This window comes from Sturnus vulgaris, chromosome 1, assembly GCF_052056855.1.
Source record: "Sturnus vulgaris isolate bStuVul1 chromosome 1, bStuVul1.hap1, whole genome shotgun sequence".
Taxonomy (NCBI): domain Eukaryota; kingdom Metazoa; phylum Chordata; class Aves; order Passeriformes; family Sturnidae; genus Sturnus; species Sturnus vulgaris.
In genome coordinates this window covers 48,714,601-48,726,944 of record NC_142243.1, presented here as the reverse complement: position 1 = coordinate 48,726,944, position 12,344 = coordinate 48,714,601, and the positions used below count along the sequence as shown (strand labels likewise).

General features: G+C 38.4%; 1 protein-coding gene across 14 annotated transcripts in view; it reads left to right on the top strand.

Annotated features, from left to right (window-relative positions):
* The window catches only part of ELMO1 (engulfment and cell motility 1), a 321,603-nt gene that overhangs the window by 61,969 nt on the left and 247,290 nt on the right, over nt 1–12,344 (top strand). For 11 of the 14 annotated variants that reach the window (XM_088166186.1, XM_088166218.1, XM_088166192.1 and 8 more), the window contains 2 exons: nt 1,634–1,674; nt 2,575–2,647. In XM_088166186.1, the coding sequence (XP_088022312.1) occupies nt 1,634–1,674; nt 2,575–2,647 (114 nt within the window). The remainder of the gene's footprint in view (nt 1–1,633; nt 1,675–2,574; nt 2,648–12,344) is intronic. The other 3 variants (XM_088166250.1, XM_088166262.1, XM_088166254.1) reach the window with 1 other exon arrangement.

Genomic DNA, 12,344 nt, shown 5'->3' with positions numbered 1-12,344 from the left:
AGTCCCACCTTTCCTTTTCCGGTTCCCCCCCCTCCCCCTCTACCCACCCCCCTACGAGAGAACATTATCTATCGTTTTAAGGTGTAGCCACAACTACTTAGCATAACAATGGGAGAAATTCCACAGAAAGAAAAGGGAAGCATTCAACCCCCAACATTCCCATATGGTGGTGTTTGCTACGCATTTAGGCACATAGCCATGCAGATGAGGAAATCGGTCCTGATGAAAACTAGTTTCCCGCCACCCTTCTCCTAGGACAGCTTTTAATTTGATTAATTTCCCTGCTGTGGATCATCTTGGGTGGTCATGTGAAAATAGAAATGGCAGTGAAAGAGGAAGGAAGTAAATCAAGGACTGAGACAATATGGTAAGCAGGAACAGAATCCTTCCAGCAGGTGCTTTCATTCATGTCTGATTAAAATGGTCTAGTGTTATGTTTCTGCCTGTTTATAAAAAACTGGCTTAGTTGACTGGACTGTTGAAGTAATAAATCCTTCCCTGATCCTGACCAAGGAGTCCTGTCTCTGGCTTTCTGTCTATGCAGTGGCGAAGCACATAAAACAAATTCAAGGGAAAAATATTTCTTCCTTCACATTACATGCCCCGATACTGAGTTGATTTTTCCACTAATCATTTTCTACAAAATTAAAGGTAAAAAGCTTATTTTGACAGGAATGCTGAATTGTGGGTGGCTTATGGTGACTTTTCTGTATTTGTTTATTTTGTTTGCTTTTTAGTAATTCAGTGAACTGTCATTATTGGAAGTAACTAGAGAGGGGGATCCTATGATGCTTAGGTGATTTGAGAAGTTTTAGTGAAGCAATAGATAATTGTGATATTGTGTGGTCACCCAGTATTGGGGGAAAATGGATCAGTAGTTACTTGGTGAAATCTGGTGTTTCTTTCTGCTATGCAATTTTATCTATGGTTTGGGACATAAAAGTGCATTTTCTCTTCGCCAGAAATCTTCTAAAAACACTTGTGTGTGCACCCTGTGTTTATAACAATGTTCAAAGCATTGCAACATCAACAGGCTAGACTGTTTTCTTCTTTTCTATTTTGGGACCCAAAGCAAGAGAGCTGTTTTGAATCACTCCAAATGCTCCTATGCTCACAGATGTAGAAAATAAAGCAGAACTGATACATCTGGGATTTTAACACCTTCCAGGTGGTGTTTTATCAGAGGGGACCTGCATGTGTGCACTTAAGAGAGAGGATTGCTGCCATCATACCTCTGAAAGGAACAAAAGAAGGTTTAAAATTATTTAATGTCTTCTGGTTTCAGATGTCACTCCTTGAAAATGCTCGTGCTGATATTTAAATCTCCTTTTTCTGTTGGGTAATGAGATACGGTTTTGATTTCTCAGTTGAAAAACTGAGTTTATGTCATATGGGCTTGTCAAAAATAATGGATAATGTCATAATGCATATGTCTAGAACTGCTATCTTTATATCTTTATGAGACCAAAACAGCAGAAAATTTTGGGATCCTTTCACACTTGATGTTAAATAAAGAATGAAATGCTACTAGTTTTGTTCTTTGCATATACTGGCTTTAGAATCATATTCTAAGAGCTCAGAGGTATTCTAATTTAGTGATTTTGCTTTTTCTTTCTTTTTTTTCATTTACCAGAAAAAGCCACTGTCCTCGATAATAAAAGAAGTCTGTGATGGGTAAGTTCTGCCATGTAGTACATACTAGATACAGTGCTTTTTGCAGTATTAAACCAACTAGGAGATAATTTTTTCCATAGAAAATCTGGATATCGTGTATGACTAGTTGTTAGTTTCTTAAATCTTTTTGTGTTAGCTTGAAATTTTGAATTTGCAGTGCATTTTGGATCAATTGCTTGCAAGATGAGGCTCCTAACAAAGCAGTTCCATCATGTGGGTGGCTCTCATTTTGACTGCTTCCTTACTTTCTGCACAGTGATGCATTTTGCCAACTCACTTTGGCTTGTGGTCCCTGCTGTTCATGGGTTAAGGGACTAAAGCACTGCCTCTGGCTCTGAATTTTGAGCACTGATTCCAGTGGGTGCTGTAAAGCGGTCCAGTTGATGTGACTGCTCATATAAAACTGAAATGTAAATTGCAAATTCTGCAGTATAGACTAATAATTGGCTAAGACAAATGCCTTGATTTAACTTTAATGGATTAATTTAAAAAGCTGTTTTAAGCAAGTGCTACTGCACAGGAAAAACTAGCTACATTCATCAAATTGTTGCTGAGCTAAAAAAAGAGATATTTTATGCCTAATATAATATATCAACTTCTATATCCATTGTGTAAGCTAGCATAAATTTCTGGTACTGTACTTTTTTTTATTTTGTCAATTTTAGTGACTTAGTGATCTTGCTACTGCAAAAAAAAATCACTAGAATGTATTTATACTGAGGTTTTCCCTTTGTAAGCATGCTTTTAACTTAAACTTTGGAACTCATTGAAAACTATGAGAAGTATGAGAAATACATGAGAATGACAGACGCTTTTTTGGTCATACTAAATTTATGTAAAGGGTACTTTTTGAATTATGAAGATTTCATTTTGTGATTAATTTATTTTCATATTTCTAAGGTGGTCTCTTGCAAATCATGACCAATTTGCACTGCAGTATGCTGATAGTTCTAATTTCTACATCACCGAGAAGGTGGGTAAATCGTTCAATGCAGTTCTTACATAGCCTGTACAATTATTTGCCACAATCATTTAATTTAAATTAAAATATATGAAAATATACTTTCCATAATGTAATGCTACGGAGAGGGTAGGTAATGGGAGACCTGATTTAATGACTTTTAAACTGATTTCTTCTGTTAGGAAAAGCATATAAAAGTCTGAATGTGCAAAGTTCTTCATGTCAGCTGAGTTTGAGACTAGAGCACTGAGCCCTTCAACTTCGGTATTCTTGTGTGTTTAGTATTCTGCTAACAAGTGGTGTACAGGAAACAAATATTTAAAACATGAAGGGCTCTTTGAAGTCTGAGGAGAACTTCAGTGCATGTCACTTTGCTTTTTGGCTGAGCAGGTAGTAATATGTTTCAGTGACTGTGTAATATTTGCTACTCACTCCTGCCTGCTGTCTTTTCCTTACCCAGTTCTGTAAGTTCTGTTGGCTTACATTTTCTTATCCCTGTATAGCGTGGCAATAGGTGATTCATCAAGTGATGCAATGATTTCAGCACAGAGTAATGAAAAGGCTATGGATGTAAAAAAAACTGAATGTCAAGTATAAATATATGGGATATGCTCATCTGAATGGGACCAAGTCAGAATATTCATTCCTAGCATTACTGGTAAAATTGCTGAAATTACACAAAAAAAAGTTATTTGGAAGAGTGCATGTGTACTACTGCAGAGGTACAGTTTCTAAGCAATGGCAGAAGGATATTGTTTAAAGCCTGCTGCAGTCCACATGCAAATTCTCTAATCTTGGTGGATTCTGAGCTAAAAACACCTCAGTTTAACTGCATAGATACAGATGCCTATTGCTCACCTTGTTATCAGTTTGGCTTACTCTTAAGTGGAAGTATGCCTTGCTTCTGTTTTGCATTTTACAGTTCTTTAGGATTTGCTAATATGACTGACACATGAACTAAGTTAGTTTTCTCTTGCTGTAATTCATACCCGTGCCCAAGAAATAGAGAAAACTTAGGCAAAGCTAAGCATTTGGAAAAACTAAATTTAGCAAGCCAGCAAGAACAGTTGCTCATAAGATAGTGCTGTATTGTTTTTGTTTCATTTTCTTTGTTCATTTTGCTTGTTTTTTAACAGACCAGTTTCAGTTTTTCATTTAACTGCTTGCCACCTTGGGCCTTCTCAATATGTCCTTTGTTTTTTGCTTGTTTTTGTTTTTTATTTCCCCCTTTTTTTGCTTGTGTGGGTTTTTTTGGTTTTTTTTTTCCCTCTCCTTTCTTTTCAAGTTTCAATTGACATACACGTCAAAGGCCACTACAAGGAAACCTGTTGAAGTAATTACTGACTTCTGTGGTTTGCCTCCACCAAATTAAATTGTTCTGCTAATTGCCCTCAATGGTGACACAGTGTTTACCAATAAAACAGACACAATTGAATTTGCCTGTTGGCATTTAAACTCTATGCAGTGAGTATTTCTAAGAGGGAATTGAGTGAATACTTCAGCTTTTTTAAGGTCTTTGTCCTAATGCAATTGGAGGGATATTGCAGGCTTTATCTCCAGCTTTGGTGGATAAATTTCTGCAGCTTTGGAGAAGAAAAATGTTTTCTGTTCCACATAAAAGAGAGTCTGATGGTTTTTGGCTGCTTTTAACTTTCAATAAGGATGGAAAATTACGGTCTTCTAGGACGTTTTGCATTGTACTGCAGAGAGGACTTTGAGTTTGTTGATTCCCTACTCGAAATATGCAGCTCTATCTCTGAGTCACATAAATAAGAGAGAAGACCTCTAAATGCCACTAGGATTACTCAGATATCTGTGACTTTCATTGTTCACTGTTTAAAGCTGGTTGTTGGACAGTGGCTGTGAAGAGAGGCTTATATATAGGCCATCACCCCTTCCACATACTTTCCCTCATTTGTGTTCAGTAGTATGTTGTTGCTGTCTGAATTAAAACATGAAAATCGCCAGGCATCAGGAAAAACACATGCACTTCAAGGAAGCTGTAGCACTTAATTGTTGAAATCCACATAGCTTTAATCTGACTAATGGACATGAGCAGAGCTTTTTTTGTGACAGTGACAGCTTCTCACAAGAAATATTTTTCGCAGCTCTTAAACGTGAGTTTTATGTATGTATGCAGCTAACATTATCTACAGGTCATGTTTCTGCAGAGACTGCCTTCCTTCCTACTTCTTCTGTAGAGATGCCTTTTTAAAATATCACTACGTTTAAAGTTACCAGAAAGAAAAACAATTTGTGAATTCTTGTATACAGTAGCAAGAAGCTTTGAAGTGAAAATGTCCCAAATGTTACATGGCTTACAATTGTAGTATTGTTTTTGGTGGCAAACAGCCCATCTGTGTTTCAGCTGTCATGTACAGAACTCTTTATCTTTTGTAGCTGGACCTGTATTTCCCAATTATACCATGCATAAATAAAAATAACACCAACCAGTTCTGTCTCTTAATTTTTTTATGTTTTAGCTGTATTATTTGGAAAAATGCCTCTACAGAAGTAGCAATAATTCCTTCAGGCAGTTAGCGAGGTCTTTTAAAAAATTTTGGTTCAGCCGGGGTTTCTATTAGAGATAGGGCTTATCACAGCAGATCCAGTTTTGGCTGCTGCCTCTGGGGTCATGGTGTCTGTGCTCCTGAAACTGCAGTGGAATTTATTAATTATGTCTTTAAGCCTTTTTTTTTTAAGTGAGAGAAATAAAACAAGAGAGTGGACAAGAAAACCGAGTGCACATAGTGCCTGAGCTAAAATCTGTCTGGTGTTCTGATCTCAAATTCTTAATAATTTTAAATTATGTTAATAAGTGTTTGTGGTTTTTTTTAAAGACTTTACTTAACATGAAGGAGCATTTCTCTGATAGGTCAAACCTCTAAAAGTACGAATTCTTAGTCAGGATCTTATCATGCTAGATACTGCAAGATAAGAATAAAAAAGCTACCTTTGCTTCAGTCTATCCAGGCTGTACCTGAATTAGATGCTTTTGTATATCAGGAACACTATAGCTTGGGGGAGCTCAGGTTTAGAAAAGAAATGCTATATGAAGAGTAGAGAATGACTGTATAATTTTGTGTGCTATGTGTGTTCCCTAGCTGAAAACCACAGCTCAGATAATTGTTAGCTTTGTTCCTCTACTGGCAGTACAAGCAATGCAGGGACAGACATTTGAGTGGCTGATGCTGCACCTTAGAGGGTATGGCTGGTCCCTCATTGCTGCTCATTGCCCTTGGCCTTGTAGACCATGGCCATCTCTAGATCCATTTGTAGATCCTGTGTTTGCCTGGGGAACGATGGTGTTCAAGCTGGTTTCATTGCTGGAGGCAGAATGTGGTTGCTCTTAACCCTCCATCTGAGCAATTCACAGAAATGAAGGGTTGGCTGCTGGTGCTGAGGGGTGTGTGAGCCAGCACTGAGTACACAATGGTGACAATGGTGACTTTTTTTGTTATCTTTTAAATAAAAGGACATTTCATTCATCAGTATATTGAATGCAACCCATTTTTATTATCACAATTTTATTGTGTTTATTTTTTTTTTACATTGTATGCACCAGAAGACATCTGGTGGGGTTTTTTCCCTTCTTTCCTATCTCCCATATTTCCCTTTTATTCTTATTGCTTGATGTGGAGGGGAGTAGACACTGAGTCTACTCCATTAGTTTTGGGAGACTGTTTTGCAAGAAGAGCTGCCCCACCTTCCTTTTGTTGTCATTATTCAACTCTGTGCTGTGTTTGAAGGTGGGATATCTTTCTAACCCCCATCTTCCCAATGCTGGGAACCTGCACGAAGTCACTGGTGCTTGTTCTTTTTCAAAGGTTTTGCTCCTGACCTTTTTTTGCTGAACACAACCTTTAATTGTATATTTATGTGAAATTCCACCATGCCTTTACAGGCTCCCTGTGTGGGAGTGTATGCAAATAACAAGACAAGAAATGAGCCATTTGTATGGTTGGGACTTTTTGAGTTTTTACATTTTTCATATTTGCCTGTTTTCACCGATTAATTGAATTTCAGTGAGTTGTAAGAAAACATTCTTAATAATGAAGGTTTATGATTCATTGAAAACCTGGTGCTTCTTAAGCAGCTGAGAATGAAAAGTAGCATGAAGAATGGGAACTGGAGAAATGTGTTAAGGGAGTTGTTTAATTTTCTATTTTGCATCACCCCTGATAATACATTTATTAATAGTGCTACATAAATTGTAGATTGTAGATTTGACCTGTATCAAACCATGTCCGGCTTTCCCTTTTCTCTGCCACTTATAAGACATGGTATTTCCTGCCACAATTTCTTACTGTTTTTCTTACTGAAATTTCCACTAATTTCTTACTGTTTTGGGGCACCTGCACAGCCCTGCAAAAATTCCCTAAAGTAAAACAGCACATGGCATCTGAGTGGCCACGCTCATGCCTGCTTGATGGATGCTGGTAACACTGCCCTGTAGACTTCAGTAAAATCTTAGAGAACACTAGTATATTTTTCAAGTGAACAGAAGTAAAACTTGAGTATCCATAGACTAAATCACTTTCAGTCCTCCTTCATTCAGGCTGATTTCAAGAACAGTAGCAATGCTTATCTTTCTTTTGGTTCTCTTAGGACTCTTTTTGTAGAACTTCCAGTCTATTCAAAGTTTTCTAAAGAAAATAACTATGTCCTGTCCACCTGTTATACTTTCTGGCCCCATCACAAACAGCTTAATTCTGCTTGCTTCCTATTTAAATATTTGTCATGATGATCTTCTGTTTAGTTCCTTACTTCCATATCAAAGCTGATGAGATGGATCAAGTGGGGTGTTTAAGAAAAAACAACTGTATAGATATTTTCCTGAATTAAGTTTGTAATTCTGCCTCACAATTAATCACTAGAGAGGAAAGGCTCTGAAAAGGTTTACCTTTTGGTTAGAGCAATTGAAGATAGTTATGGCATACCAGGGGCACAGTACAACTGTTTGAGTTCAGCTGATGGCAAACAGGTCTGTGTAAGATTTGGCCAACAGAAAAACACTCTTTAATTTATCTATTTACTTAAAGAACAACCTATTTGGATGTTTTCCAAAATTTTCCAAAGTGCAGTGAACAGACATAACAGGTCAGCACTGAAAGAGGATGGTTCTGATTTCTTCTCCCCTTCCCCAGAAGATCCTGCCACTCTTTTTTCTTTTTTTTTTTTTTTGACAATTTTTGAAGGTGGTGACAAGGAGGGAATCATTTTGTGCCACTTTAATTCATTAAATTTTCTTAGTGAAAAGACTGCTTGGTGTGATGTAGGGATGAGGCAGGACTCTTGAATCATGTCCAGGAGTAGCCTGTAGACAAGAAAGAAGTAAAGGAAAGGCAGGAATAAGAATGGAACTTTGCTTTTTTAAACAGCTATGAGCTCTCTCTCAGTTGTTTCTGGAACTGGCTTAAGCTGATGTAGAACAAAATTTTGTCAAGCTCCAACTGTAGTCAAAACCAGAAAAGGGATGTTTTACCTACAGTCCTTCTGTGGGGGAGAGGAAAGGCTCAGGAAGGGTGTAGGAGTGGCACACCCTTGTAGAGAAGCACTAACACCTGCAGGCTTTCCCTTAAACAAGCCTTGGTGTTGTAGTTCCAAATGTGGTGTTTGCAAAATGAGCTGGCCCACTTCTCTGCTTATACTATCCTATCTTCTATTGTTCAAACCAGGCAAACTCCAAAATGATAAAATTTTCATCTGGTTTAGTTCTCTTGTTGACTGATAAAACTGTTTATGCCACATATAACAGTACTTGAAATGAGCAAGATGTTGAAAAGCAAGACTCTATGGCAGCAAACAGTGCAACTGTACCTTGATTTGGCAAAATGGGCCACAACGCAAGCCACTGTGAGCCACAGTCTTGGCTTCAGTATTCAGCTATTCTCTAAGCATCTGCTTAAGGAGGCACTGTTCCTGTGCTGACCCTCAGTGGTGCTATGAGTGAATATGCTGGGTAACCTGTGTTGAAGAGATGACTTTAATTTAATAATCCTTACTTGGGTTTGGTGGGTTTTGTTTTGGGTTTTTTTTTAATATCCATACCAACCCTGTTCTGATTTCTCCACATAATTTTATTAATAATAGTATGAACACAGCTAAGTCAGTCATTTCCTGGTGTTTATTTTTCAGGATGCAGCTCTTCTGATGAAACTTATCAGAGGATGATAGGGCTGCTTATCATCGGCCCATCCCTTCTGTGTTGCTGGTACAACTGTGCTGTGTGTCTGTGTGGTTGCTCGAATTGGGGAACTGATCCAGGTTAAAAATAACTTGTGTGTAACTTCTTTTAATGTGTCAGAAGGAAATCTGCCTGAAGTGTGATACCAATGCTGCTCTGCAGAACAAGTGGTGCCTGGTAACGCTGCCCTTGTAGATCACTCCACTTGCACTTGGATAAATCATGCCAAGTTTAGTCTTTTTCTTAGGATGTGGTTTAAGTGGCAGTTAAGTTGGTATTTCTGTGGGTTGCTGGATAATTAGGTAGTTAGGCATTCTTCTTCTACTCTGTTTCTTCCTTCTCTTTGCTTCATTAACATCCTAGTGACTACTGGATGGTGAGTTTGTTCAAGTCATGGATATGACAAAAGAAAACTCAGTATTACTTTTTATTTTCCTCTTTTCGTTAATGAAGGGGAGAGGAAGTGCTAACTTTTTAAGGTCAGATGGTTGACTGTGCTGCTGTGTGGTGGTAGATCCGATGTAGAGGAAATGTTGGAGGCCCATGCACTGGAGGGATATGTGCAGAATTGTGCCTCTTGTAGGTTGTAGAATTGCACTGGCTAACGTACAGCCTGAAACCACACCACTAATCTAACTTGGTTTATTTACCAGCTTCTGTAATCCTTGAATAGAGATAAACAGCATGCAGAAAACATCCTCTTCTTAGAAACTTCAGACAAACTACTTATTATTTTAAGGAAAATATTATAATCGAATTATAACATGAAAAAACAGACGGCATTGTCCCTTCTTTTCAACAGCTTCCCAGAAAAGACATTTTATCACAAGATTAATTGCATCAGTATTTCTTCTAAAACAATACAATTCTGTTATGCCAAGTAGCACAATGTTGGTAATTACATGGTATAACTTAGCTTACATCTTATTAAATATTTTGGTGACTAAAAATAAACTTAAGGAATTCCTACTAAGTCAGCCAAATGAAATCTCATCTCATAAGTCTGTCTCGTAATAGTAACAAATACTGTTCAGGGTAGTGATCTGATGATGGCTTTCAGTTTCTTTATACTTCCTCAGTTTTCCCATTTGTTGTACTACAGATGTTGGAGGCTACACGTCCAGCACTCAGTGCCCTGTATGTGGGTATATGAAGTTCTTGTGTTGTGGTCGCCCTCTGTCTTTTTGCTGGTGCCACCTCTGATGACACCCAGTGTTCACTGAATCCTGTAGCACACTGAATCCATGCTTTAAGGGAGATCTGCCAGCAAGAACTTTGCTTCTCTTTCCTAAGCTGTTAATTTAGTAATGAATTCTGTAACTCTAATATTTTGTGTCATTTTCTCCTTATTTACGACTTGCACAAATTCATCTTTGTGAAAATGTAATGGAGTCATAACTTAAAGTGTATTTCATAGCTCTAATTTTCTGTTGTGTCCATTTGGAGGAAGGTGCAACAAAATAACAGTAGTATGGAAATAGGGATGAATCTATTACTGAAGGTAATAAACACAAGAAGAATTTTAGATTTCTTGGCTGTTATTGTCTAGGATGATTAGAGAAGTCTGAAGGAAGTTCTTTGGTCAAGGTTAAAGAACAAGCTGAGTGAGCTATAACCATGGGAACTAAGCTTCTAGGTCTTTGTCAAATATGTTAAGAAAACATTCAATTCCAACCAGTTAGAGTGAGCTGAATCTTGAGGCATTTTGCTGGGTATAACAGATCATTAAAATGATAAGACAAATGTGTGGCAAAATAACTTATTTTACCTGATAAATTTTCCAGTGTCACTGCAGCAGAGCTCTGAATAAACAGCTTCACTATTTTGATAGGATTTTTAAAAAAGTGTATTTGCTTACCTTCATCCCTCTGCATGGTTTGGTGGGCTCTGCTAATGCTTGAGGCCTGCTTTCTAGATGCAAGTCTTCTTCATGTATTTAGGGCAAAGTAGTCTATGGCACAGAAAAGCAGAGCTTTGAGACTAAGCAGAATCTGTTGGCAGATAGTAATAGAAGTGTAGAATTGTTTAGGTTGGAAAAGACCTTCTAAGATAATCAAGTCCACCACTAAACTATTCCTAAGTGCAACATCTTTTAAATGCTTCCAGGGATAGTCACTCAACCATTTCCCTGGGCAGCCTGTTCCTGCTTGTCAATCTTTTCTGTAAAGAATTTTTTCCTACTATCCAATCTAAACCCCCTGGTGCAACCTGAGGCCATTTCCGCTTATCCTATTGATTGTTACTTAAAAGAGACTGACCTCTACCTTGCTGAGCTCTGAGGACTGCCACTGGTGACCAGCTGCTAGATATAACAAGCTGGATGTAACTCCACTCACCACCCTTTGGGATTGGCAATCAAGTCAGTTTTTTACCCAGCAAGCAATGAACTTTTCCAAGCCATGAGCAGCCAGTTTTGCCAGGAGAATGCTGTTGGGAGACAGTGTCAAATGCCTTACTAAAGTCCAGGTGAACAACATCCAGAGCCTCATCCACTGAGCAGGTCACTTTTGCATAGGAGACCAGATTAATCAAGCAGGACTTGTCTGTCATAAACCCCTTCTGGCTGGGCCTGATCATCAGGTGTGTGTGCACCTCATTATGTCACTTAAGGTAGTCTGTTCTGTAACTTCTCCTGGCACTGAGGTCTGACTGACAGGCCTGTAGTTCCCCAGATTAAGTTCTGGTTGGGCTTTGGCCCTTCTAATTTTCTCCCTGCATAGCCTCACAGCACCCACAGTAGCCCTCCTGAGTGTGCTGCTCTTCTTCCAAAGGTCATAATCCTCTTTTTCCTTAGTTCCAGCCAAAGGCTTGTGCTCAGCCAGGCTGGTGTTTCACACTGCTTGTCTTGCATTGGCCTGCTTCTGTGCTTTTAAGATTGCCTTCATGCAGGATGTCCAGCCTTCCTGGACTCCTTTGACTCTCAAGACTGCCTCCCAAAGGATTCTGTCAACCAGGTTCCTAAACAGGCACAAATCTCCCCTCCAGAATTCCAGGATAGCAGTTCTGCTGAACTCCCTCCTTACTTTTTGGAGAATGGAAAACTTGCTGACATAGAGGGCTACACCACTGCCTCTCCTTCCTTGCTTCTGCCTTCTGAAGAATTTGTGGTCATTTAGGTTCACGTTGCTCCAGCTGGTCAAGTTGGAAGGCAGAGGTCCTAAAATCTGAATGAAAGATGAACTTTCCAGGTTTTCTACTTCCTGCTGTGTTATGTTTTTTGTATGTCTTTATGAAAGTATTTAGTCTGATTGAAATCTCATCTTGGAAATATTACTTACTCCATTAGAAAAAATAATCTTGTGATATATCTTGCTAGATAAAATATTGCAGAGGGGGGTTATTTGTATCCTTGATATAACTGCTGTCTTTGCCCTGGATAACGTTTATAACAGATCTATTTTCCTGTTATTGAGTTTTTTGGGGACATTTTGGATAGCACCATTTCACCAGTTCCTTTACTGCTCAGGATTAAGCTTTTCTAATACAGATCAATACCATGAACAATATCTACCAGCTTCATGT